The 26,621-nt window shown below is 57.4% G+C and overlaps 2 protein-coding genes across 12 annotated transcripts in view; both read right to left on the bottom strand.

The window, feature by feature from the left end:
• Positions 1 to 1,132: 1,132 nt before the first annotated feature.
• MATK (megakaryocyte-associated tyrosine kinase) lies at positions 1,133 to 19,467 on the bottom strand. 6 transcript variants are annotated; one of them, XM_082453242.1, is made up of 13 exons: positions 19,451 to 19,467; positions 6,847 to 6,906; positions 6,355 to 6,468; positions 6,153 to 6,268; positions 5,847 to 6,066; positions 5,275 to 5,368; positions 3,780 to 3,845; positions 2,770 to 2,869; positions 2,610 to 2,694; positions 2,451 to 2,524; positions 2,141 to 2,336; positions 1,685 to 1,771; positions 1,133 to 1,589 (listed from the first exon to the last, which is right to left on the bottom strand). In XM_082453242.1, exons 2-13 carry the CDS (start codon positions 6,853 to 6,855, stop codon positions 1,350 to 1,352), a joined length of 1,401 nt encoding a protein of 466 aa, XP_082309368.1. In that variant the 5' UTR covers positions 6,856 to 6,906; positions 19,451 to 19,467; the 3' UTR covers positions 1,133 to 1,349. The 6 variants fall into 6 exon arrangements, with proteins under 6 accessions (XP_082309368.1, XP_082309365.1, XP_082309364.1 ...); XM_082453239.1 differs by lacking the exon at positions 19,451 to 19,467 and adding an exon at positions 19,155 to 19,410; XM_082453238.1 differs by lacking the exon at positions 19,451 to 19,467 and adding an exon at positions 9,310 to 10,934.
• Positions 19,468 to 19,639: 172 nt separating this feature from the next.
• Positions 19,640 to 26,621, bottom strand: part of ZFR2 (zinc finger RNA binding protein 2) — a 45,982-nt gene continuing 39,000 nt past the window's right edge. For 3 of the 6 annotated variants that reach the window (XM_082453220.1, XM_082453219.1, XM_082453218.1), the window contains exons 16-19: positions 26,135 to 26,230; positions 24,604 to 24,715; positions 23,757 to 23,854; positions 21,733 to 23,018 (exon numbers count right to left, since the gene is read on the bottom strand). In XM_082453220.1, coding sequence (XP_082309346.1) covers positions 22,806 to 23,018; positions 23,757 to 23,854; positions 24,604 to 24,715; positions 26,135 to 26,230 — 519 coding nt within the window. In that variant the 3' untranslated portion in view covers positions 21,733 to 22,805. Of the gene's footprint in view, positions 20,799 to 21,732; positions 23,019 to 23,756; positions 23,855 to 24,603; positions 24,716 to 25,251; positions 25,569 to 26,134; positions 26,231 to 26,621 lie in introns of those variants that run through there. The other 3 variants (XM_082453221.1, XM_082453222.1, XM_082453223.1) reach the window with 3 other exon arrangements.

Consider the following 26,621-nt stretch of genomic DNA (forward strand, 5'->3'; position numbering starts at 1 on the left):
AGGCGGGGGCCAGGCCACTCTCAGCCCCTCCGGCCTCCCACCCTTCATTTTCTCCCCCAGGAAGAATCGCTAAACCCCTTCGGGTGCTGGTGGGGAAACTGAGGCCAGAGGGTGGGCGGGGCTCAGGGGGGGAACTGCAGGAGGTCACTGTGACCTTGAGACATTTCTCAGGCTCTGCTCAGGCAGGGGTGGGGCAGTCAAGGTGGGAGGCCGTGCTGTGGCCTGGTGTCCCCTCACCCGCTCAGGGGGTCCTGGGGAGGGGCCCACACCGAGCTGGCCAGAGACCCCCTCTCCAGGCAGCCTAGAGGCTGGCTGTCTGGGAGCGTCATCAGAGAGCGGATGGCTGACAGCCACAGTAATAGCTGAGCACCAGCTGTGTGCTCTCAGTCCTTCACTGGTGTGAGCCCTCAGGGTCCTCACGTCTCCCCGGAAAAGACGCCTGATCATAGAGGAGGCTTTGGGGGCCCAGGGAGGGGGGCTGCCCCTCTAGTTTGCCCAGGACACCCCGAGTTTAGCACTAACATCCCCCATCCCAGACATGCCCTCAGTTTGACGCAGTGGCTCACGGCAAGCCCGGGCCACACAGCTACGGGTCGAGTCAGGATTCGAACCTGGGGGTGCAAGCCTGGAGCCCCCAGCCCCCGCTCGAGAGTGGACGGGAGGGGCAGGGCCTTGGGACAGGCCGTGTGGCTGGCTTTTTTCAGCGAGTGTTCCCTGGAGTCACCGGGTGAGGCTGTTGGGTCGTGACAGGTGGAGGACGTAGCCACACCGGAGTGCCCCAGGAGGGGACGAGGGTCAAGGCTGGGGAGGATGCCAGGACAGGGGACTTGGATGTCCGCAGCCGCTGGCACTCTCCCACTGTCCTTTGCACCTGGGACCCTGAGGGCTACGGTGGGGTCCTTGCCACCAAAGGAAGTGGCGGACCCGTGGGTGATGGCAAGTGGCTCCACGGGTGGCTATGATCCCTGGCCTGGGGGTCTCCTGGCCCCATCCCAGGGGAAATATATGCCCCTCTGGGCTGCAAGGTCCTAGCGGGTGAACCCCTCAGTGGGCAGACAACTGCGCAGGCAGATCACCCCCGGTGAGTGACGGGGCCCCCAGAGTGGTAGCAGAGAGAGACTCAGACACCCAGTCCTTGGAACCAGTCTTTATCCAGGCGCTAATCCTTCACTTCCCTGGGGCCGTGGTGCCCAAGGGCTGCCCAGAGACCACCCCAACGCAGCCTGACCCTGTGATGTGAGCCGGGCAGGCAGCTCGCTGGCCCTGCCCCTCCTCAGGCCTGGCCCGAGTCCCCACCCTGTGCCCCCCACTGTCTCAGTCCTCTGGGGCCCGAGGCCCCGCAGGCAGGGTCAGGGCTCCTGGCTGCGGGGCAAGGTGGGACCGTCTGCATCCTGCCCCCCGTTGGGGGCCGAGGCGCCCGCGCTGCGCAGCTCCCGGGCCAGCTTCTCAGCCAGTTTGCGGAAGGGCGGCCGGCGAGCGGGCTCAGCCTCCCAGCAGCTGCCCATGAGGGCGTGGATGGGACCCGGGCAGCCCTCGGGGGGCTCCATGCGGTACCCCTTCTCCACGGCCTCTGACACCTCCTTCAGCGACTACGGGCAGAGGGCACGCCGGTGCGGGCTGGGGGTCAGGATCACGACTCCTAGACCTGCGGGGGACCCAGCGCCGCCCCCCCGCCCCTGCTCACCATCTTGGGGTACGGAGCCCGGCCATATGAGAAGACCTCCCACAGCAGCACCCCGAAACTCCAGACGTCCGACTTGCTGGAGAACTTCTGTGGGGCCGGAGATCAGGGGGACAGGGACCCCTCAGGGCTTCTGCCCCAGCCCCTGCTTCCTCCAGGAAGTCCCCCTGGGTTGACCTTTAGTCCCAGGTCTCCTCCCAATAGGCTCCTGCCTCTGAATCCGCCCCACCCCCCAACCCAGACTCAGTGCAAGAACGAGGTTATTCTTGCTCTCACTTGCTGAGCCCAAGACTGTTTCAGAAATGAGGAGACCAAGGCCCAGACTGGGGCTGAAAGGAACAATTATGGGCCAAGGGCTTACCAGGGAGGCGGAGCCATTCCCTTGGAGGTTCAGAGAGGCAAGAGACAGGCCCAGGGTCGCACAGTGGAGCTAGGGCCCGGGGGGTAAGGGGGGCTCACCCCGTGTTTGAGAGCCTCGGGTGCCGTCCACTTGACTGGAAGCCGACTGGAGTCCAGCCCCTTCCGCTCGGCTTTGGCCAGGCCAAAGTCGCTGACCTTGGCCACCAGGTCCTCGGACACGAGGATGTTCCGGGCGGCCAGGTCTCGGTGCACCAGCTTCTTGCTCTCCAGGTATTCCATGCCCTCGGCCACGTGCCTGGAGTGGAGGGGTGGTGGGCACGGGGCTCGGGTGCCTGGACCACAGACTTCCAAGGCCAGGCTCCTCCCTGCTCCGTGCCTCGGTCTCCCTGCCCCCGGGAGCCCCACTCACAGGGAAAACTGCAGGAGCTGGGGGGTGTTCACAAGGGCCCGGCCCCGCGTCCGTAGAAAATTCACCAAGTTACCCTGTGTGGGAGACACGGGTGGGGTGAGGGCTGCTGGAGGCTGCTCGGCCGCCGCACCCCGCCCGACCCTCGGGCCCTGCCCCCACCTTGCTCACGTGCTCCATGACGATGTAGAGGCCCTGGTGCAGGATGACACCCAGCAGACGCACCAGGTTCTTATGCTGCATCTTCCTGGGGGCAGGCGGGCGTGGGGTGAAGGTGGCTTGGACCCCCGCCCCAGGGTGCCCTCCCCTCACCAGGACTCACGTCATGACCGCCGTCTCGTCCAGGAAGGCCTGGGCTGTCACGTCGCACTTGATGTTCTTCACGGCCACCTTCTGTCCCAGGTACTCACCCTGCAGGACGGCTGGGGGCCGGTGGGGGAGGAGATCAGGACCCCACAGAGACTGGACAGACACAGGGACATACCCACTCACACTGACCCCCAAGGATGCCGATGCAGCGGTGGGTCCCCAGGCCTGGAAACCCCTCCCCTACAAGCTCCAGATCCCTGAGCAAAGAGAATCACCTAAACCAGTCTGCAAACTCCAGCCCTCGGGCCCAATCCAGTCCCATCGTGGGTTTTTGCAAGGCCCGCAAGCTCAGAATGGGTTTTTACATTTTTAAATGGTTGAAAAAAGATCAAGAGAAGAATATTTTTTGACATGAAAATTACACAGAATTCAATTTCAGGGTCCATAAATAAAGTTTTATTGGCACACGGCCATGCCTGTTCATCTCCCTGTGGCCTGTGGCTGCTTTCCTGTTACAAGGACAGAGCTCAGCAGATGTGACAGATGGAAAATACACACTCCAGCCCTTCCCAGAGAAGGTCTGTGAGCTCTGATCTAGGCCCCGGGGCCTTCCAGGATAATAACTTCAGGCAACGGCATCAAAACAGAGGGACCAGGGACTTCCCTGGCAATCTGGTGGTTAAGAATCAGCGCCTCCACTGCAGGGGGCGGGGGTTCCATCCCGGTTGGGGACTAAGATCCCTCATGCCGTGCAGTCTGGTCCGGAAGAAAAAAACAACAACAAAACAAAAGAGGGACCAGAGGGACCAGCGTGCGCAAGAGCCCGGGGTTGTGAAGGACTCACACCCGCTGGGTGCCTGCCTGAACTGCCTTTCTCCTGGCCCCAGCTGTCGTGAACCTCCTTTCACAGAGAGGAGCCCTTGGGTCCTCAGCCGCACAGCAAGTAGGTATCAAATGAGGATGTGAATTCATCTCTGGGACCCCCCCCACCCTCCTTCAGCCCCTGCCAGGCCCCCCGCTCACCTCCAAACTCTCCTTCTCCGATCTGCGCTCCCAACGTCAAATGCTGCAGGTTCAGTAACCAGCCGGCTGTCGGGGGGAGACCCGGTCAGAGGGCTGCCAGGTGCCAGCCCCTCCCACGGCAGCTCCACCTGGCGGGAGACCAGGCCGTGTCTCCCACGGCACACGTCCCCAGCAGTGGCCCAAGGGCGTGTCTGAGGCTCTGCACTCCTGGTACCAGTTATCGGGCGGCCAAAAGCAACAGAGCACTTCTCTGTTCCATCTGGAGACTGTGTCCTTCCAAGGACCCTGTGGGCTCTTTCTTTACAATCCTTTATCCCCGACCACCCAGGGACACCCACACGGGCCAAAAAATACAACAGAGACTGGTAAAGCTTCCAGAACCTTCTGGTAAAGGTTCTGGAACCTTCCAGAATCTTCCAGCGCTCTAAGTCATCATCTGTGTTCCAGCTTCCCTGATCTTTCTCTCAAGCACCCCTGTGTTCTTCCCCCCCGCCCCCAGCTGGTTCTGTAGGTCTCCTCCTCTTCCTCCCCAAAGCCCCTCTCCAAATCACGAGCCCTTGAGTACAATCAGGCACGGTGACACCAGCCTCCACCCAGGTGCCATCCCCAAGACGCTTCCAAGGAGACAGCCACGATCACCAGGTTCAAAAGGGGTGGCCACGGTAGGGCACATTGGCTCTGAGCATGGAGGATTTCACTACTCAAGGGCTGGAAAAGCATTTCAGGTGAGGGGAATAGAAGGCACAACAGTACAGAGGCATGAGAGGAAACGAGGAGTCACACAACCCCAGGGGCTTGTGGAACAGAGGAAGGGCCTTGTAGATGAAGCAGGAAAGATAGCTCAGCCACAGGGGAAGGTTCTGGAAGGCAGTGGAGCTGCCTGAACTCCCTCCTTTAGGCAGGGGAGTGATACGGGTGATTTTCACGGTAGACAGCTGCCTCTGAGGCCACAGGGTTTGGGAGGAAGGGGGGGACTCCCCCCTCAGGAAAGAGGCGGTCCGACTGGACGGTCTGAGGCTGGGCTAGAGCAGGGGCAGCCGAGCAGGGAGGGGCCGGGTTTTTTTTTTTTTTGGCGGCGCCGGGCGTCTTGTGGGATCTTAGTTCCCGGAAGGACCAGGGAGTGAACCCTTGCCCCCTGCAGTGGAAGCGCAGAGTCCTAACCACTGGAAGTCCTGGGGAGGGGCCAGGTTTAACAGGTGTTAGAACTTGCCCATGGAGAGGATGTGGGAGGGTGGGGGGCGTCGAGGATCTGCCCAGGGTTTCTGGCTCAGGGATGATGGGAACAGGGGCAGGGGTCGGGGTGGGAGGAAGCAGCAGGTGTGAGAACCAGATCAATATTGTGCCCCGCCCGGCCCAAGGGCAGCCCAGGTCTTCTGCCTGCAGAGCCAGGCACAGCGACCTGCTCAGGTGATGTGGCCTTGGCCGTGTGCCCAGGCCCCAGGGCCCTGCCTCCCCAGGCCAGGCTAACACTGAGAGGAAGGGCGGGGCCCCCTACCCTTGGCCAGCTCCTCCTCCGCTGACTTGGTGCCCTGCTTTCTCTTGGGTTTCACCAGCTTCGTGCAGATGGCCCCCTTGTCCTTGCTGTAATGCTGCAGGGTGGGGCAGGGCAGAGGCAGGCATGAGCCCACCCCGTGGGTGAGGGAACCTCTGCATCCCATCCCCTTCCTAGGGAGGGATCTCTGGATGGGGTGGGTGGGAGCTGGGGAGGAGGAGAGGGGGTTCGTTCCCACAGGACTCTTTAGGCTGGTTTCCATGGGAACAGGAAAGGATGCAGACTAGCAGGAAACAGGAGGATGGGGAGTGTCTTGGCATTGGCGTCAAATTGGAGGTTCCTAGGTGTCCCCAGAGGAGTCACCCCAGTCTCTGGAGGTGGGACCTGGAGGACTCAGACCAACTGTATGGTTTGGTGGCCCATGGAGACCAGCCCCTCCTTCTCCCCATTGGGGAGCAGACACCTCTGGGGTCCCATGTCCAGCCAGCCGTTGGGGTAGGGCGGAGCCTGGCATCCCTCCATCTCCGCAATGGGGGGGCATGGGCTCTGGGGTCCCGGGCCTGTGGCGGCCACACCTCCACCATATCCATGAGGTTGCAGAAGCAGACCGCCTCGTCGATGGTGAGGTGGCCGTCGCGGTGCAGCACACGGTAGTGGATGACGTCACGGCCGAAGCTCACGCACAGCACGTAGTCGCCCGGGTGCCGCGCGGACTCTCGCACCAGGAACAGCCCGTCCTCTGGCGGCTGCAGTTGCTGCACAGCCTCCTGGCCTGAGATCTTCCCGTGGAACCACCTGCGGCCGGCGGGAAGGCGGGCTGGGCATGGCTGGCCGGGCCCCGCTGACCCCGCCCTGGTCCCGGTCTCTTCCCCACGACTCACGGCATGAGGCTGAGCTTGGGATCCGCCGAGAGGGCCTCGCGCTCCCGCAGTGCGCCCGCCGCCAGCAACCCCTCCTGCCCGCTGGCGTGGTGCTTGGCGCGGTACCAGCTCTTGTTCTGCGGGAAGGGAGCCAGGTGGGGTCGGTGGGGTGGTTTCCTGGCGGAGTCGCCTCTCCCCAAGCACACCTCCCCACCCCACTCACCTCGCAGGCCTCCAGGATGGTGACCACGTCACCCTTGCGGAAGGCCAGCTCCCCGGGCTTGGGGCGCGTGTGCTCACACTTGGTGATGCATTGGGTGCCTGGGGCCCAGCGCCTCTAGCGGGGGGGGGGTGCCGAGAGGGGGAAAGGGGTCATGAGAGAGATGCGGGGGTGAGGGGAGAGAGAGGTCCAGAGGAGAGAGAAAGACTGGATTCAGGCAGAGACCACAAACAGCACACAGTGAGAGAGGAGAGGAGAGAGGGTGAGGGAGCAGCAAGCAGAGGACATATCAGAGTGACAGAGCCGGGGCCCAGGGCAGGAGGGCAGGAGGAAAGGGTGAAAGAAGAGCAACACCAAGTGATAGAGGAAGATTGGCAGACACCGCCAAGGGGCCACGGGTCAGAGAGTAAACCTCCCACTCCCCATGGAGCAGAGCTCCTGTGGACTGAGCAGAGGAAGGCCCGGGGCACAGGCACCCAAGTTGGGGGTACTCACCGTTGGCATCCTGGCTGAGATGGGTGAGGGGTGCCAGGCGTGGAGGAAGCGAGGGCTCCCCTGGGGAGGGGGCAGAGACCAGCTGGAGAGCCCAGATTCAAGCGAGGCTGGGGACCCAGGGGCCATGACTACCACTTCCAGCCCAGGCCAGGTGGAGGTGACAGCCAGCCGGCCTCCCCAGGCTTGTAGGGGCTCCCCAAGCCCCTCTGGGGAGGTGGTCTTTCCCTGGGAGAATTCCTTAGCATGGAGCCTGGCCCCGCCATCATCCCCAAAGGGAAACTGAGGCACAAGGCAGGCACAGAGCAAGTGGCCAGGGGCTGACTCAGGCCCCAGCAGCCCACACAGTGCGTGGGGAGCTTGGAGCCACCTAATGGAGCCTGGTTCTTCCTCTTTTCTGGTAAGTAGGCAGGGACAGGACAAGGAAATACAGGATGATTCAAGGTCATTCCTAAGAATCTCTGACCCTGGAGGGGGTGGGGGCCAGAGCAGTGCAGCCCTGCTGGGCTCCTGTGGCCGCCAGCTGAGCCTCTCTCCTCTCCCACCCCACGCCGACCCAGGACGGACACACAAAGTCCCTCACTGCTGCTGGGGCCCGGGCATTTCCTCCCCCTGCTTCCCCCATGGACCCCACCAGGTGGCTGGGGAGTGGGACAGGTTGGGAGGAGTGAGTCTCTGCTCCTCGAATATATGCCCCCAGAAATCCCCAGCCCTACGTGTACTCACACGCATACTGATCCACGTACACACGAGAACACACAGAAACACACAGGTGGACACAGGTACCCACAGGCACGCGGGTATGCAAGCAAAAGCAGGTTCTCCTAGAGACAGTTATGCACACACGTCTACACGTGTGAACACACGCACAGACCCTCGGACATTCGGAAACGTGTGTACCGGCCCCCCCACCACCACCACACACAAACCCACACTTGAACACCTGGGCGCCAGACGCTGGGCCACTCGGGCACGCAGAGCTACACGCAGGGCCGCGCACACGCAGCTCGGAGACACGCGCACATCCCTCCACGTGGACCCGCGGATACACACACCCAGGGGCTTGCAGACGCGCACACCCGCACCCACAAAAATACCACCCCACCCCACCCCGCTCCTGGTCGCATCTAACCACCCCCACCCCAGCCGCGTACCGGCCGCGCGCCCCGGACGCGCACGCTCGCGCTCGCACACCGGCCCCTCCCGCGCTCGCCCGGCATAACCCCACCCGCGAGCCCTTGGGGTCCCTCCACTGTCCCACCGTCTCTCCCCACCATCCCCACCGGCGCGCTCACCTGTTCAGGGGTCGCCCCTGGGCCGCACCCCGCGCCCGCCCCCAGGAGGGCCCCCGCGCCCCGGCTGCGCACCCCGAGGCGGCCCCGGGTGCACAACTTGGAGCAAGTTGCTCCGCTTCCTCATTTTCGGGGGGAAGGCTGGGATTGAGGAGCGGGGGATCGGGAGGCGCGGCGGCCTGGGAGGCCCCCGCGGGTCCTAGCGCCGGTCTTACTGCGGTCTGCTTAGCGCGCCGCCGCCGCCGGCGGCCCCTCCCCGCCCCGCCTCCGAGGCCCCAGGCGCCTCCCGCACGGCCCGGGCGGGGGCCGGCGGCGTTCTCGGGCTGCACGCCGCTCCCCGGCCTGGCGCTGCGGGGCGCGCACCCCTGCCCATTCCGGGAACCCACACCTTGGAGCGTGGAGCTAGTGCCGCGCGGTCACAGGGAGGGGAAGGAGAGTGAGCTTCCCGTCCGGGGAGGTAAGCAAGCCACAGAGCCCAGACAACACTGTGGACCCTTCTGACTGGGATTCCAACGCCCTCAGTCAACTCCTCTAACAACAAGGATCTCATTTCAGTACCTGGCCCCTGGAGAGGGCTGCTGGTGCCTGGAGCAAAGAAAGCCCTCAAAATGTCAACCACTATGAATATCCTTATCATCATCAACGACATTAAGGGAAAATTGGGGCCACAGGAAAAAAATCATCTGGAATTGGAGGCCTCCTGGCAGAGCAGCCATCCTTGGACGGTAAGAGTGGGGCCTCCACAGCGCCAACCCAGCTGTGCCAGAGGCAGGTGCTGCCCCCTCCCAGCCTCAGTTTCCTCCTCTGTAGGGCCAGGCAGCACCAGCTTCCAGCTCAGAGGACAACTTGATGAGCATTTGGTGGCCTGGGGGCCTGGCTCTCAGCTGTCGCTCTGCGATCTCCCTTACAACTCTTTCTATGAGTGGAGGACTCCGCTTGGACAAGGATGAAGCTGATCTCAGCAGGGTGATGAAGCAAGATGCCCAGAATTTAATTTTCTGGTACCCCAGAAGGCTGTCTGTGCCTCTAAGATGTCATGTGACTTCTGGCAATAGACGCCCAGTTACAAGAATTACAGATATTCAATATCATGCAATATTATGCAACAAAAACTAGGAAACTATGTGTATTAAAATGCTAAAGTCTCTGGTTGTCAAAAACAACCACCACTTACCTGGAATGTGATACAATACAAACTGCACAATCCCATTCACGTTACACAGGAGACAGTAAGTCCAAGGGGAACATTCCAGAAGGGGACCCTCCAACCGGCAAAGGGTTATTCCCAGTGAAGGAAGCAGGTAGGAGGCGAGCAAGGGGGAGGACGTCTTTCTCTGTGGTGGTGTAATTTACTGATGCTGGCAGCGTTTGCAGGGAGCTTTCCTGCTCGTCAGGCTCCCTGTGCTCCATGGATCTGGCTGTGGGATCATCCCAGGGTGTGCCCCAGCCCCCCCTTCCCAGCCACGGGCGCTGCTTTGGACCAAGGGGCTGGGGACCCTGCAGCCAGCATTCAGCAGGGTCACTGGGGGCCAACCATATATGGCAAACCATCATCACTTGCCCAAAATAGAAATGCAGCGTCAAAGTAGCCACAGCGGAAACCCAGCAGCACCACTAGCGTCACACCAGCCACTTCAGCGGCCCCAGGCCCACGATGGAAGTCTGCCTGCTCTGCTCAGCAAGGCCATGAGCCTGTGCTTAAGACACCCCAACACCCCATGGAGACTTTCTCCTTGATGCAGCCAGAGAGATGGGAGGAGGTCGAAGGGGTCTGCTTTCTCTCTCTGCAACACCATGATACTTGGTGTCTGAGAAACATCGACATCCTCCCCCGGACCCCCAGGGGTCCTTGTCTCACACTCTGGGAGGCCCTTCCCTGGAATGAATAACCAGAGAAACCAGAGGTGTTGAGACTGGAGGACAGTCTTTTTTTTTTAATTTAGTTTTATTTATTTATTTTTGGCTGTGTTGGGTCTTCGTTGCTGTGCACGGGCTTTCTTTAGTTGCGGCGAGCGGGGGCTACTCTTCATTGTGGTACGCGGGCTTCTCACTGCAGTGGCTTCTCTTGCTGCGGAGCACAGGCTCTAGGCGCGCTGGCTTCAGTAGTTGTGGCATGCGGGCTCAGTAGTAGTGGCTTGCGGGCTCTAGAGCGCAGGCTCAGTAGTTGTGGCGCATGGGCTTAGTTGCTCCGTGGCACGTGGGATCTTCCCGGACCAGGGCTCGAACCCATGTCCCCTGCATTGGCAGGTGGATTCTTAACCACTGTGCCACCAGGGAAGCCCTGGACGACAGTCTTAAAAGGAGACAGCGTCAGGTGCCCAAAGCAACAAGGGCTGGCCTGGGTGAGGGAGGCCCCCATGGTGTGGGCATGGAGCATGGAGCTGTGCCTGACTCTAGGGGGATAGATTTGAGTCCAGGGTTTACTTGGGTTATAAGGGGTGAGCTCCCCATCTCTGGAGGCAACCAAGAATCAGCCACTTTGAATCACAAAGACGCTATGGCTCTTCCAGTCCCTGGAGGTGACAATACCAGTTTCTCCTGTCTCTTGCCTTCTACCAGCCTGAAGCCAGTTGGTAGCCACATCACGGATCGGTCTCCCAGACTTCCCCAGTGCCAGGCTCCTCACCCTCCACATTTCAGTCCTGTTGACTTGATTCCAGAACTTCTCTGACCCCACCCCGCCCCAGGCAAGCCATGTGGTGCAGGCTGGTGACACAGAAGCCCCCTCCCTGCTCTCCCGGTTGCCTCCAGTTTTCCGCCTTGCTATCATACACCTTCCACTGCACCAACAAGGGATGAAAACGTGGTCGTGCCTCCCCCCCACTCCACACTCTATACCCTTGCATAGCTCCCCACTGCCCAAGGACAGAGCCTCAAATGCTCAGTCCGGCACTCAGGGCTCTTTGTGTTCAGCCTCCAGCTGACCCCCCGGGCCTCTTCTCCTGCTCCTACCAAGTATCTCCCAGTCTGGCAGCGCTGAACTGCAGGAGCTTGCCTGGCTGTCCCCTCCGCCTGGGATGTCCTACCCCCTTGTCCAGCGGGCATCCCCAGCTCTCGCCATCTTTATCAAGCCTTCTCCCATGCCCCCACCCTTCTCAGAGTAAGACCTCACTTCTATGCCCTGAAAGGACACAACACTAGCCCTCTCATCTTGCTGTGTGACGGGCATGGACCTGGACTTGGTGACTAAGCCCATCAGCCTGCCTGAGAAGGAACCAGCCCAGAGGAAGCAGAGAGACTGAACCCCTCGGGGAGAATTCAAATGCTTGGATCCAGCCATGCCTGGAGTTCATGCTCTGCCTAGTGTTGGAAGCTGGTCTTTGCTTTTTGGTGGCTTCGGGAGGGGGTTTCTGCCACTTGCAACCAAAGGGATTCCTAATACTGAAAATGGGACCAGAAGTTGGGTGTTGAAATGAACGGAATCGGGGCTTCCCTGGCGGTCCAGTGGTTAAGACTCCGCGATTCCAATGCAGGAGGTGTGGGTTCGATTCCTGGTAGGGGAACTAAGATCCCACATGCCGAGTGGCCAAAAAAAAAAAAAAAGAAAAGAAAAGAAATGAACGGACTCTATGATGTGGAACTGGTGAGTCAGATTAGGTTGCCCTAAACCTAGCTAGGAAGAGGGAACTCCTGGGTGTCCCCTTCCACAAGCTGATAAATCCGCCGTCCACCCACCGGGTCAGGTGGCGCTGGCAACAGAGGAGCCCTGATGGACCTACCCCATCCCCCTCCCAAAGGCCTTTCTTTTGCTCGTCCAAATCTCACTGTTCCTCACCTTTCTCATCTTTCTCCTGTTTTCACTGTTGCAGTTTGCCCAACCCTCCCTTCTCCAAACTCCTGGAGATTATTGAGGCCAATCCTCTCTCTTTGGAATTGGAGCAGCTGAGACAGAGAGGCGAGGCTGCTTGCCCTTGGTCACACAGGTGGCTGGGGCTGAGAGTCAGGCCCGCGGACTCCCCCACTGGGGTTCTAAACTTCTCAAGGGCAGGGCACATTTCTTATTCTCCTTTACTAATACAGAGGAAAATCATAGTAGGCATGAACAAAGGGCATCATGTGACAGGCACTTTACGTAATGCATCAGTTGGAATTAGGATTGGTTACACGGGGTGGAAGACCCCCAGTGCTACAGGTTTGAATTAGATAGGAATTAATCCTCTGTGAGGGAGGCAATCCAGGGCTGTGACAGGGACCCAGGCTCCTGCCATCTTCTGGCTCTGCCTTTCTCAGCACTTGAATTTCCACCTCTTGATCCAAGATGACTGCTCAAGCTCCATCCATCCCATCTGCATTCCAGCCAACAGGAAGCAGGAAGTTTCAGAGGACAATGGTGCACCTCTTCCCTTTAAGGACTTTTCCTGCAAGATGCACATGACACTTTCCCTTCTTCCCATTGGGTAGAATTTAGCTACAAGGCCAAACCCAGGAGCAGGGGAAGCTGGGAAATATGGACTTTACACTAGGGGTCAAGGAAGAGGGGGAGGGGGGAGCATTGGCCTCCTCTTCCTCAAAGCTCCCAGGCTCACTCCCACCTCAGGGCCTTTGCATTCCTGTTCCTCCTGCCTGGGACACTTCCCCAGACATACTCAACATTCCAGAAACCCCACAGAATATTTCAACCCACTGACACTTCACACCCCCTTCCTTTGAAGCTCTGTAGAACTACCACGTTCAGACCGAACATATATTTTACTTTATCTTGTTTACTGGCTGCGTCTTCTCTAGAACGTCAGCTCCCTGAAGGCAGGGATTTTGGATGGTGTCATTCACTGCTGTGGCCTCAGTACCTGGCACACAGCAGGTGCTCAGAACATACTTTTTAAGCCAGTGAATGTTGGGGAGAGAAGAGGTAATGAGCAGTGCCTGTCACTTGTGAGGTGAGCGCTCTCATTGGACCCATTTTGCAGATGAGAAAGCTGAGGCTCAGAGGGTGCCATGCTCCGGGACATGGGAAGTGGTGGGCTGGGCTTTAAGCTCAGGCCCATCTGGCTCCAGGGCCCACATACCGGCTGCCCAGCAAGGTGTGGGGCACACGGTAGACCTCCCAAAGAAAATGAGCCAGTAACAGCTTTCTGGATGTGGAGGGGCAGGTGAGGCAGGGCAGCTGCTGCCAGGTGTGGGGACAGCTGAGCTGTGGGGACCCAGTGGATCCTCGGCTGGAGCACGCCGGATCAGACTGCCCCAGTTAACACACCTTTAAATTTAGCTTTCTCTCCCTGCCAGGGGACGCAGGGGATTCAGTGCAGGAATACTCCCCTCTTTCGAGGAAAAATGCTTTGCAACCAGAGTGCGGTCTGCTGGGCCATTCTTGACTTGTCCAAGGAAGGGCCTCTTGGACGACCCGCTTTGGGTGCCAAGGGTGAGCTTCAGGCAGATCTGCCTTTGATGGGAGAGGGTGCCTGCTCTTCCCCCATGTCCCTTGGTCCCGTCTTCCTTGTACCAAAGGTGGAGCTGGGCACCTCACTTCCCAGGCATGCTCAAGGGTTCAATATATGTAACCTGGGTCTGTGTCGCCTCCTGGCTTGGAACTTTCCCCTGGTGCCTGCTGTGCTCGTGAAACCCAGCTCCCCGCTGTGGCTTGGCAGGCCGCTGTCACCTCTCTGCTCCCAGGTCTCTCCTATTCCTCAAATGCTCCAGGCACCGTCCAGCCTCAGGACCTTTGCATGTGCTGTTTTTGCCTCCTAGTGTGTGCTCCTCTCAGCTCTTCACAAGGCAGGCTCCTTCTTATCATTTCCAACTCCTCCGAGAGACCGTGCCTGACCACTCAGAGGGGCCACCCACCATCAAAGCCCAAATCACTGCCAGTTACCCTGTCTTACTCGCTCCTGTTGATTGCCTTTGACTCGCCTTGCTCCCCTTGACAGAGTGTAGGCTCCATGAGCGAGGGCAGGGACTGGCTCTGGCCTGGGCAAGCATTTATCTCTGGAGCCTGGCACGCGGTAGGCCCTCCCAGAACAAATGAATGCAGAGTTGTGTGAGAGGGTAAAGTTAGAGGGACAGCAGGCGATCCACAAGGTACCGGAAGACTTGCCCCTGTGCCCCTGCTCCAGGATCCCACCTTGATCCTCCCCATCCTGTCCCCGACACCCTCATCCTCTAACGTAGGAGTCAGCAAACTCTGTCAAGGGCCACATGTCTTGACTACTCAGCTCTGCAGTTGTAGCTCGAAAGCCACCATAGAGAGAGAACACAAGGGAAAGAGAACAGGTATGGCTGCATTCCAATAAAACGTTACTTATGGATGCTGAAATTTCAACTTCATGTACTGTTCACATGTCATGCAATATTGTGACTCTTTTTTCCCCGCCGTTTAAAAATGTAAAGAACCGGGCTTCCCTGGTGGCGCAGTGGTTAAGAATCCGCCTGCCAATGCAGGGGACACAGGTTCGAGCCCTGTTCCGGGAAGATCTGACATGCCGCAGAGCAACTAAGCCCGTGCGCCACAACTACTAAGCCTGTGCTCTAGAGCCCTCGAGCCACAACTACTGAGCCCGAGTGCCACAACTACTGAAGCCCACAGGCCAAGAGCCCATGCTCCGTGACAAGAGAAGCCACCGCAATGAGAAGCCTGCGCACCTCAACAAAGAGTAGCCCCCGCTCACCGCAGCTACAGAAAGCCCACACACAGCAACGAAGACCCAACACAGCGAAAAATAAATAAATTAATTAATTAAATAAATTTTAAAAATATTTTTTAAAAAATGTAAAGAACCATTTTTAGCTCACTGGATGCACAAAATCAGATGGTGTGCGCTAGATGGTGGGTAAGTGGGCTGTAGTTTGCTGACCTCTGGTCTCTCTCTGTCTTTATTTTCTTATAAGTAGGCACATTTTCTAATCTATTTGATCCTGTAAGTGCACTTCTCATCTATTAAATTAAATGTGTCGCTATTCATGGCACATAGTAAGCTCTCAAGTGCTCTCCAAACTACATAAAGCTCCCCGACTCAGCAATGAGCCCCTCGAAGGTATGGATGTTTTCTTCTTGTCAAAATTAATAGTAGCAATACTTGTAGAGTGTTTGGCTGTGTGCTGAAGACTGTGCGAAGCTTAAAAAAAACTGTTTTAAACAAAGCGCTGTGTGTCTCACTCCCCAAGGGCTGCCACTGCAGTTTCTATTGGCTGTTTCTCTGGCATTTGCTTCCACCTTCCCAAATAATGGTTTACACATCTCTGGATTTACCAGTTGAACACTGTCCATTGATTTCCTACTCCTGAAAGTATAGATTTACCTCTATTAGGCATATTGCTCTCCCAAAAGTTATATCACAACTTTTGTTTAAATGAATATTCAGTGCTTATGTTATTAAATGAAAATATTGTTCACAGTGCAACAGTGTGCACTAAGGAACACTTTTATTTTCTAGGACTTGTTTTTTGATTTTCCTGGAGTTAGTGATTGCCTTTGTTTTTTGTGTGTCTGTGACTCTCTCCCCAAGCCCCTCAGGTGGAACTAACTTCTCCACACAGGGGCAGTTGTTGCCCGGCTGTGCTTCTGGCTCCTCTTCTTCAGCGCCTGGGATTCCTGGGATGTAGCTCCAGTTTCTTGGGGTAAGGTCTCCTGTTTCTTGGTTTGTGCCCTTGTTTGGGAAGGTATGCTCCCTGGGCATTTCCAGAGAAAGTGTTTTCCTTCAGCTCTCCTGTGTGATTGGTGTTTTGGCTGAGGACAAGTGTTCTGAGTAGTGGATATATTCCCTTGCCTTAGGTCTTCCAGCTTCCAGTCTTGGGCAGTTGAACAGTCTGAACTGTTCTGCTTCCTCATTTTCTGCTTGTCACTCCCTTTCTCTCTGGAAGCTTGTAGAATCTGCTCCATCTTCTCTTTATTCTCCACATCCTGCATTTTCACAGTGTGGGTTTGGTGTGGGTCTATTTTTCACCTGTGGTGCTGTACATTCAGTGGGCTCTATCATGTCTTCCATTCCTGGCAAACTTTCTTGGATGATGTCACTGGTGATTTTTCCATTTTTAATTTCTCTGGTCTCTCTCTGTGGAACTCTTCTTTGTCATATATTGGGCTTCCTGGATTGATCTATTTTTCTTGTCTACATTTTTTTCTTTTTATCTTCTCATTCTGTTTTTTTTTCTTCCAACGCTTCTGTTGCCATTTGAATTTTGATCCTCAGGTTTTTCATTTCCAAGAGCTTTTTCTGGTTCTTTGAATGTTCCTTTTCAAAAGGCAAATTTAAATTTGTTTCCTGGCTAGTGAACTTTCTATTCGCTCTCTGAGGATAATACATATGCATAAGGTTTTTTTCTAGAATTGCTTTCTTCTGTTCTCATTCTCTCTTTCCTCCAAGTTACTTTTCCCCCCTCTCTTTGGGTTTTGGCCACTTCGCTGGCTAACATGAGGGGAGGGCTACAGAGCTGACAGGAAGCCCCTCGCCATGGGAGTGGCTTCACTCTGGGGGTGATTGTGGAGGGACTGGCCACTGTTGGGGAGTCCCCGAACATCAGCAGCACCTTTAGGGCTTTTCTCACACATGGAACATGGCGTGACTTCCATTTTAATCACCGGTTTTCACTCTCACCCCTGCCCTCCATCATGCCCGTGTCCCTGAGACTAAACCTTTCTGGGCAGCAAGTGTTTAAAAAAATGCATTTTATTACTGAGTTCTCCCCACAGCTCTACAAGTTTGCTGCTATGAGTTTTAATCCGATTTTATAAGAGGCTCAGGAGGTGAAGTGAGCACCTGACACCCCATGGCTAATATGATAAAGGGCCACGGAGTCACCCTCACTGCAGGAAGTGACAACTCTGGTTCATCTTTGGGTTCTCCCAAGAAAGTGGTGTTTGCTGATTGAAACTGAATAAATTTCAACCTTCTCAATGGGAGACACAGGGAGGCCCTATGAGTGATGGCCCATGGCACATAATAGGTGTTCAATCAACATGTGTTGAATGAATGAGATAATGAAAGAACAGCATAATGAGGATGTAAGACGTGGCAGAATGAAACCTGTTAAACGTATGTGCAGAAAAGAATCTTGGAAAATAAGAGGGCACAGTCCTGACCTGGGGACGGTGAATGAGGCTCCTTTGTCTACAGTGTGGGGGGAGGTGTGCGGGGGAACTCGCAAACCTCTGGTGGAATGCGGTCTTCCACATGGAAGTTTCAAATGTCTTAAAATGTTCATGCCTTTCGATCTTGGGCATCTGTGGAAGGGAGAGAATCCCAAATGTTCAGGAACGTGTTTGCAGAGGTATAATTTATAATCTGAAAACAATCTAAATGTCCAACAGTAGGGGAACAGTTAAGCAAATTAGGGTATGTTCATTTGGTGGAATGTTAGGCAGCTATTAAAAATTACATCTCTTGGGCCTCCTTGGTGGTGCAGTGGTTAAGAATCTGCCTGCCAATGCAGGGGACACGGGTTCGAGCCCTGGTCTGGGAAGATCCCACATGCCGCGGAGCAACAAAGCCCGTGAGCCACAACTACTGAGCCTGTGCATCTGGAGCCTGTGCTCCGCAACGGGAGAGGCCGCGACAGTGAGAGGCCCGCGCACCGCGATGAAGAGTGGCCCCGACTCGCCGCAACTGGAGAAAGCCCTCGCACAGAAACGAAGACCCAACACAGCCAAAAATAAATAAATAAATTTTAAAAAATTTTTAAAAAAATTACATCTCTTCATAGTAGCCAAAAAGTGGAAATGACCCACATGTCCATCAACTGGTGAATGGATAAAATGTGGTCCACCCACACACTGGAATATTATCATCCATAAAAAAAGAGTGAAACACTGACATACACTGCAGCGTGGATGGACCTTGAGAACATGATGCTCAGTGAGAGAAGCCAGACACAGAAGGACACCCAGTGTATGATTCCATTGACGGGAAACGTCCAGAACAGGCAAATCCACAGAGACAGAAAGTGGATTCATGATTGCCAGGGGCTGGGGAGGGGGATTAGCAGGGAGTGACTGCTAATGGGGATGGGGCTTCTTTGGGGGATGATGGAATGTTCTGGAAATAAATATTGGTGATGGTTACACAACGCTGTGAAAATACCAAAAACCACTTAGTCATACACTTTGAAATAGAGTGGTGAATTTTATATTATGTGTATATTAGCACCATAATAATAATGAAAAAGATTTGTCTCCAAAGGTCTCCAGAAGAATTAAGTTAGAAAAGTATATCTAAGCACCTTGAAAACACAGTTGAGAAATCAAAGTTGTTATAATGTCAACTGAAGAAAAGGAGGAATCAAAGTCGTATAAACAGCCCATCTGTAACCAAGAGTGTAGAAAATGAGAAAACTGGAAGGAAACACAGAGTATTAACAGTAGTTGACTTTGTTTCCCTTCTTCCATTCTTCTGAAACTTCCAAGATTTTTGTAACTGGAAAAACCCAATGCATTAAAAAATTTTTTTATTGTGTTAAAATAGACATAAAATTCACCATTGTAACCATTTTTAAGTGCACAGTTCAGTGGCATTAAGTACCTTCGCATTGTTGGGCAACCATCCCCACCATCATCTCCAGAACTTTCCCATCTCCCCAAACTGAAACTCTGTCCCCATGAAACACTGACTCCCCCTCCCCCTCCCCCAGCCCCTGGCCCCCACCATCTACTTCCTGTCTCTGTGGATTTGACTCCTCTAGGGACCTGCTATGAGTGGAATCAGACAGTATTTGTCCTTTTGTGTCTGGTTTCTCTCACTGAGCATCATGTCCTCAAGGTTCATCTACGTTATTTGTAGCAGGTGTCAGAATCTCTTTCCTTTTTAAGGCTGAGTAATATTCCACTGTATGGATGGACTACATTTGTTTATCATCTGTTAATGGATACTTGGCTTTTGGCTTTTTCCCACATTTTGGCTGCTGTGAATCATGCTGCAGTGAACATGGGTGTGCAAATATGTTTCCCAGTACACTTATTTTTCAGAACTTGGGCAGATATAAACAGGGTGATACCCACCCACACACACCCCTTACCCCGGGCGGCCCTCTCCACCTTAAGGAGAAACATGGGTCCTCTGGCTTGTCCACTCAGCAGAGCCTTAATCCGCTTACCTGAAACATCTTCTCATTCCGGAAGCCAAACTAACGGGTGACCAGGGAGAAGATGGAGCCAACATTTCCCCAAACAAGCCTCGGACTGGCTGAGCCTTGGAGATGCTCCCTCTGCCACCGAGTGCAACTTATTTGGACCAGGAGACGCAGTGCATTTTCGTGGCTCTCTGTTTTATTGGTGACTTTGCAGGTGGGGTTGGCAGATCTGCACTTTCACGTGTGTCTCTCCTGGACTGCCTGCCAGGTCTGGCTCCAGCCCTGCCCACACGGCCCCGCGTCATCCCTCCTACACTCACCACTGTCTCCTAGCAACCAGGCTGGCCCACCGGCATCCCGAAGCCTGAGGTCCTGCGTCGCTGTCTTGGGCTGCTTGTCCCCGCTCAGCGGTCCGAATTCTCAAGTGCCTGGTCCCACGTCTCCCCGCCAGCTGCCAGCCTGCTCTGGGGTCCTCTGCCCGGTGGGGAGAGGGCTGGAAAGACGAGAAGCAACCGCTCTTCAGGCCTGCAGCGAGCACCATAGCCCAGGTGTCCCATCCATCTGGACCGAGTACATCGCTAACCAGCTGTCTTGATTTTGTGGCTGCATTGCCTAAACTCGGTGTTCTGGAGTTGCTGGTGGGTGGGGGGTGTGTGTGTGTGTGCAGATTTAACTCTCTGTCAACAGGATTGGTCTTACACCACCTGATGGAGAAGATCACATCCATCTTCCCTAGGAGGCAGGGATGGGATGGTGAGCAGTGGGTCGTGAGATTTCCCGGAGCTGCTACTGCCTCCGGGAATGTGAGGATGTGAGGAAGGCTCATGGTAGCGGGACAGGGGCTTTCCACAAAAGTGCAGCGGTGATGGCCACCCCTGAATGCCAATCCATTCTCCCTTCCCTTCATCCTCTCGCCGCCTTAGCCAAAGGCTCTCATCCTGATCGGTACAGTAATCTCCTGGGATGACACCGAAACAAATGGTGTCTTCTTATCTGTTCGGAGGTGAATCCCTCCAACACAGACACCCATCCTTGAGGGTCAGAGCATGGTTTCAAGCATTAACATATTTACTGAACTTGGTCTATTCTAGACCTGGGGTGCCATGGTGAGTTAGGCAGATACACTTGCTGCCCGCAGACAGTTCACAGCGTGGGAGCAAGGCAGATAACAAATGATTTTAATCAGTGGCGTGTGGCATAAGGAAATGAATAGGGTTATGTGACAGGTTGAGGTGGTCAAGGAGGCCTCTCTGAGACCCAAAGGAAGAGAGGAGCAGCTGGCCATACAGGCCAGGGAAAGAGCTTAACAGGCAGTGGGAAAAGCACGTGCAAAGTCCCTGGGGTAGGAAGAAGTTTGGCTGGTTCCCTGAGGACCAGCAGAGACTAGTAGGTCTGAAGTGGAGTTACTGAGGCAGAGGGTGGCAGTTGGGTTCTTTGGAGGGGCTTTGTCGGGATTTGGGGTTTTATCTTGAGTGTAATCCTGAGTTTTATCCTGAGGCCCCAGCTGCTGGAGGGTTGAAGCTGCAGAGTGCCAGAAGCTGTGAATGGAGAGCAACGGAAGTGGGACCAACAGGACTTCCAGATGGCTCGGCCCCAAGCACAAAGGAACCCAGAAGGACTCCTCGGTGGTGGTGGTGGTCAGCCTGGGCAGCTGGGTGAATAGCAGAGCTGTCAACAGAGATGCAGAGGGAGAGGGTGTCTGCGGGTGAAGCTCCCCGGCGTGAGGTGGAGAATGTCCCCCGTGCCCGGTCTGCGGCTGTAGCCGAAGGGCTGCTCTGCCTTCACTCGTGCTGTTGGGGTGCTGCTCCCTCAGGAGGGGCCCAGAAGCAGAGGAGAGCGGCCTGCCCTTCCGGGGAGGTCGGAGTGGTCAGGCACCAGCTGGCTGCTTCCTGTTTCCCGTAGATAATGTGTCTGGTAGAACCAGGCTAAGCTTTGCCTGCACGGCGGGCCGACACTCCCTTGGCCCAGCTCTGAGAAGGGGGTCCTGGCCATCTCCCTGCCCTGGTCTGTGCCCATGGGCATGTGCCACTTCTGCTACAGGCCACTGCAACCTCACCCGCCTCCTCCCCTCTCTGCCCTCCAACCTGCTCTCTCCCTGTCTGGACCCCCGCCGCCCCCTGAGGTTTGCAATGAGGATTTGGGGAAACTGCAGGGGAACTCTTGGTAAGGGGCCTGCAGGCAGAGAGCCACCCCTCCCAACTCAGCTTGGCTGCCCCCTCCTCCAGGAAGCCTTCCGGGTCCCCGACCCTCCCGCTGATGGTACCGCTGTGTATCTCCTGGACCAGGCCAGGGTGGGTTCCTTGAGTGGCTGTGGGATGTGTGTGAGATGAGTACTTCTTGGGCTGGATCCCCGGGATTGGGGGTGGGGTCTGCAGAGCCTGGCTCCTCTGCATTCCCAGGGGACCTCAGTGTGGAGATGGCCTGAGAGGCCCACACCTGGACAGCACCAGCCCCTTGGACCTCCTCCCCATCCACACTCCCAGCCTCAGAGCCTCGGGGAGAAGTTCTGGCTGGTCAGGGCCCCTGCCTGGGGCCCTGAGAGGCTGCGGGAGCCCAGCAGGGTACTGCACCCCGAGGAAGGACTGCGCGGTCCACACCAAGAGACAGGCATATCTCATTTATTCCCCACCCCCCAAACTTCCAGGTAGTTCTATGAAGACATTAGATGTGAACACAGGCTGTCCCTTAAACACAGAAATGAGCTGGAAACAATCAAGTGACCAGAAAAGATCGTGTCAGCCCAAAGATGGACTTATCTCCTTCAGCGCCACGGGGCAGCCAGGCAAGAGAGGTTGTCGCAAAGAGGGAAGTTTGGACGGATCGGGGAGGGAGCTGGGCAAGGGTGCCCTCATGTCCACCAGTGCCAGGAGGCGCCTGATTCTGTGCCCCGCACCAGGCAGAGCCCCCAGACTCCGCTTTCAAGGGGTGGGCCCTGGACCCACATTGGCTGCACCTATGCGAGGAGGACGGGAGAAAGACAAGGCAAACCCAGCCCCGAATGAGGCATACAGAGCTGCTCCTCGTAGTGCAGAAGGCACGGAGTGGCACGGGGTGCAGTGCCGTGGGGGTCACAGATGTTCCGGGGGTCAGGGGCGTGCCCAGCCTGCATCCTCACCACCCTTCGGCTCTGTGGCCCTCCCATGGCGGGCTGGGGGACAAGCCCAGCTCAGGCCCTGCAGACCTCTGGCCGCGGGGCCATCTCCAGGCTGGGGAGCTGGAGGGGGCAGCGTGTTTGGAGCAGACTGGGCTTGGGGACTGAGGACCCCAGCCTGGGCACACTCTCAGGCTTGGCCACCACCCCAGATCCTCCCGACCAGCCTTCCGGGGCCAGGCTTCCTGATGCGGGACCCCCAGTGGGCTTGCCCGTGAGATTTCAAATCCACGCACGGCTGGTGTCCTCACGAAGCCATTTAAAAACCCACACCCTTAGTAGGCTACAGGGTGAGTTTAAAGCTAGCAAGAAATGCCAGGGTTTAAAATTGTGCTGCACCTTCTCGCCCGGGTGAGGGCAGGCCTTGGGGCGCTGTGCCCCAACCACCGCAGCTCAAATCGCCAGATGAAGAGATTTTGCTAATGATTTAAGCACAAGTGTCTTTAAAGAAATCTACGGAACATTACTGCAAAGGAAAACAGGACTGCCCAGCGTCAGGGGTGAAGCAGCCATTTGGTGGGGCGTCAGGTCCCGTTGGGGAGGCGAGGCCGCTCACACGGGCCCCTCTCCGCCCCACCAGCCCGCTTCCTCTGGCCGGCGCCCTCCTCGGCCTCGGCCTCGCTCACCTCCCGTGGCCTTTTCCGGAAGCGCGCCCCAGGCCTGCTTTTGGGGGGCGGCAGAGGGTCGATGCCCAGGATCTTGTGGATCTGCCGGAATGCCAACATGCGCAGGGCGTGCTGGGGGCAGACGACCCATCAGGACCCTCCTGCCCGCAGCCTGCCGGCCCGCCTCTCATGGCCCCGTGCGGACTCGGGGGCTTGCTGGGCATCCTCAACACCCTTCTAGCAACTGCAGAGCTCACATCACCCTTGGGCGTGAAGAACTGTACTGGGAGTTGCTTGTGCCAGCTGGTGGTGAGTACTGTGCCAGAAAGCCCCTCAGAATTTCAGTTCTTTCTCTCCTCACTACAGGGACCTTAGATCCTGCCTCTCCGGGTTCGGCTCTGATCAAGAGCAATTTGACTCTTTCCACTGAAGGCCATTCATAAATGTCAGGCCCAGTGCAATTTCTGTACTGCTGGGAGACTTGTTTATAAATAAAAATTTGCAAACAAAAGGGAAGCCACAGACGGGGTCTCTGCTTTGGGGCCTGAAGCTGTTTAGGCCCAGCTGGAGGCCTTGGCTGGGTGTTTGCAGACCACAGGGCAGGGTTGGGGAGGACAGTACCGGCCAAGGAGGCCCCAAGTCTGCGCCTCATCACGGGAGTAGCTTTGGTTCTGGGCCAGGCTGGCCCTGCCCCCGGAAGCAGTCCTGTCACCCACAAGCCACCTGTCTCTGTAAGGGAGGGGGTGGGAAGGGGAGTCCCAGACCATTTCCTGGGATGCAGCGCAGATGTGAATGGGGGCTGGGAACTGGGCCGCCCGCAGCCAGGTCGAGCTGGCCCGAGTCGGGGAGCCCCGTGGGCTGGCCTCCTACCTGGGCACTGGCCGTGATGTCCTCCCGCTCCTGGAGAGTCATGGACCCGAGGGCGTCCATCTGGTCTCTCTCGCAGGGATCCTGGAGCCCTGGCCCATCTTTGAGAGGGGAGGTGGGAGTGGCAGAGAAGGAGAGGGCACCCTATGAAGGCTGCCACTGCGGCTCTGCAGTGCTGGGGGGTCTGCACCTGGCCCCCTCGTGCCCACGGGCCACACCGGGCCTCTCCCCTGCCAGTCCTCCCTCCAGCCCCACACGCGTTCAGCAGACCTCTGCACCGCCTGCGTGTGTGTGTGTGCACACGTGGGCGAGCGTGTAGTTACAGAAAAGGCTCACACCACGGGTCAGTGTATCATCCTCTTCTTCCACTTAAAACGCTATCGCCCCATGTCACTGAAATGACTGGAAAACACCGTTTTGCATCTAACATGTCACGCAGGCCGCACGCGTGCTCTCCTCCTTCTGCTACTGTGAAGGGCATCGTGGTGAACATCTTTGTACACAGCCCATCATGGAATCCCTGTTGTTTCCTTCGGAAATGTCCCCCGGGCTGTCCCTGGCTCCCCAGAGAGGGTGGGTGTGCCATCAGAGGAGCGTGAGAGAAGGCACGGACCCCTCCCCTCCAGCCTCCACCCCGCCTCTCCTTCCGGCTGGTCCACAGCTCCGCGCGGCTCCCTTGAGTGGTGACGTGTGTGTGCACGTCTGTGTCCGCTGTCCTGCCTGTGCTGGACGTGGTTCTCAAGTGTTCTTTAGAGGCTCCTCTGCGCTCCCCCGTCCCCCCACCCCCGCCATGGCCCTTGGTCTCTGCCACGTGCTCCAGGGTCTGGGCTCCCGGCTGACGGGGACTGACCTGTCAGGAGTGTCCCCGAGGCCACGCACTCCAGGACTCGTCTCACGGCGTCCCCGGGGCTCAGGGGCCCCTTCGTGCTGCTGAGAGCCTTCTCCACCAGCAGCTCCATGGCCTGGGCCGGGTGGGGGCAGAGAAGGAGACCCGGGCCTTTGAGGACGGCGCAGCTGTGCAGCCTCGGCCAGGTCTCCAGGGGCCCGGGGACGTGAGGCTCCCCTCCCAGCTCTTCCCCTCACGCCCACCCACCCCTGAACTTCTACAAGGAGGGGTTCACCGGGGCCTTGCCACCCTGGCGTGGCCATGGGCGGGTTTCTTCCCTCTCTCGCCTAGTTTCGACATCAGTAAAATCCCATAAACGGTAACATTGCAAACCAGTGTCATGAGGGTTAAAAGAAACTCATTCTCCATGACCCGAGGTTCAGACAGTGAGGGCCATGAGGGTCACAAGGACTTGGGGACTCACGCAGGCGTGTCCCCACCTCCAAGGAGCCACCTGCCCAGGTTCCAGGGCAGGGCCGGAGCTGTGACCATCATGGGGGTTGCGTCTATACTTACAGGGAAACGGGCTCCGGGGAATGCGGGGCCCTCCCAGCGTCTGAGTGAACCCCTCTCGTCACTCAGCACGGGGCCGCCGCTGTGCCATCCACCAGGGGTGGTGCCGAGAGTGGGCGTCTCCCCGGTCCACGGGCAGGAAGCCGAGGTCCGGGTGGGCACCAGAGCCCTCATGAGCAAGGCCAAGGGTAGCCTGGGCTCAGGTGGGAAGGGTCCAAGAACCCGCCTGTGGGCGTGGGAGCCGACAAACTGGCAGCAGAAGGCTGCACGTAAGATGCACGCGTCCCCCCAAGTTCAGGGCACTCGGCCGCCTTCCCAAGGATAATGTCGAAGGTGAAAGGCTTAAAAACCTACACATCTGCGCTCGCTGGGGGATCAGTGGGTGTGTGATGGGAGAGGGACACTCAGAGACAGACCTGCCGAGGGGCGCACAGACGAGATGAGATCCTGAAAGACGGGGCAGGGGGGCCCACGGAGGGCAGGAGCTAGGGGTCTCACAACATGGCAGCTTGGGGATTTGGGGGACAGGGGGCCTTCGCATCCTCTCCCCCAAGAAGGGCTCGGGGCCTGCTGACCGGGGGTGTCAGGGCCGCAGGGGACCTCCCCTTCAGAGGAGGTGGGTCTGCACCAGGCTGCCTGCCCTCACGGGGGCCTCTGCACTGACACCTGCAGGTCTAGGCAAACACCCCACCTCTTGCTGGGGCGCCCTTGTATTTGCATGCTTCCTGATTCTGCGCGCAAGGTTGTAGGTTTCAGATAATGCAGTCAAATGAGACTGTGTCTGTAGCAAGCCTCACCCTGGGGCCAAGGGACCCTGATATGCCCCACCGCGATCCACCTCTCCTGGCGCTCAGATGGACACCAGCCCTTTGTTGGGAAGCTGAGCGCTGAACCAGGAAATGAGGCTCGGCCTCCCAGGGCTGTGGTCTGTCAGGGGTTGGGGGCTTCCTAAAGCAGGGCCAGCCCCCTGGCACTGCCTTACCCAGTCTGGCAGGGCCCCCCAGGTGGGCACGCGCTGGCAGAGGTCCCGAAGGACCCTGATGACGATCACACAGGGCTGCAGGCCGCTGGCTCTCGCCTTCGGGGAAAGAAGCACATGGTTAGCTCCAGGGAGCTGTAAGCATGTGGCCAAGGGGGGGACGTGCACCAGGCCGAGGGAACAAGTGCTGATCCAGGGGCAGCGAGCCCAGCCAGGGGTCCTGTCCTGGCAGTGAGGGACTCCGGGAGGCATGGGCCAGCTGGCCTCATGGCTGGCGACCGGAAGCAGACTCCACTCCCAAACGGCCCAGGGCTGAGCCCTAGTGCCGGCTGTCACGGCCCCCCACCCCCAGAGTGGTGGTCACTCCTTTCAAGTTCCCGACCCAATCAGCCAGGATGTAACCTCCATCAGGTTAGCGCTGGGAGTGGACACATGGGTCGAGCAGCCGGCCAAGGAGCCGCCCCACCCACGTCTGTCCCTCATTTGTACT

This window comes from Balaenoptera physalus (assembly GCF_965194825.1).
Source record: "Balaenoptera physalus genome assembly, chromosome: 3".
Classification (NCBI taxonomy): Eukaryota; Metazoa; Chordata; class Mammalia; order Artiodactyla; family Balaenopteridae; genus Balaenoptera; species Balaenoptera physalus.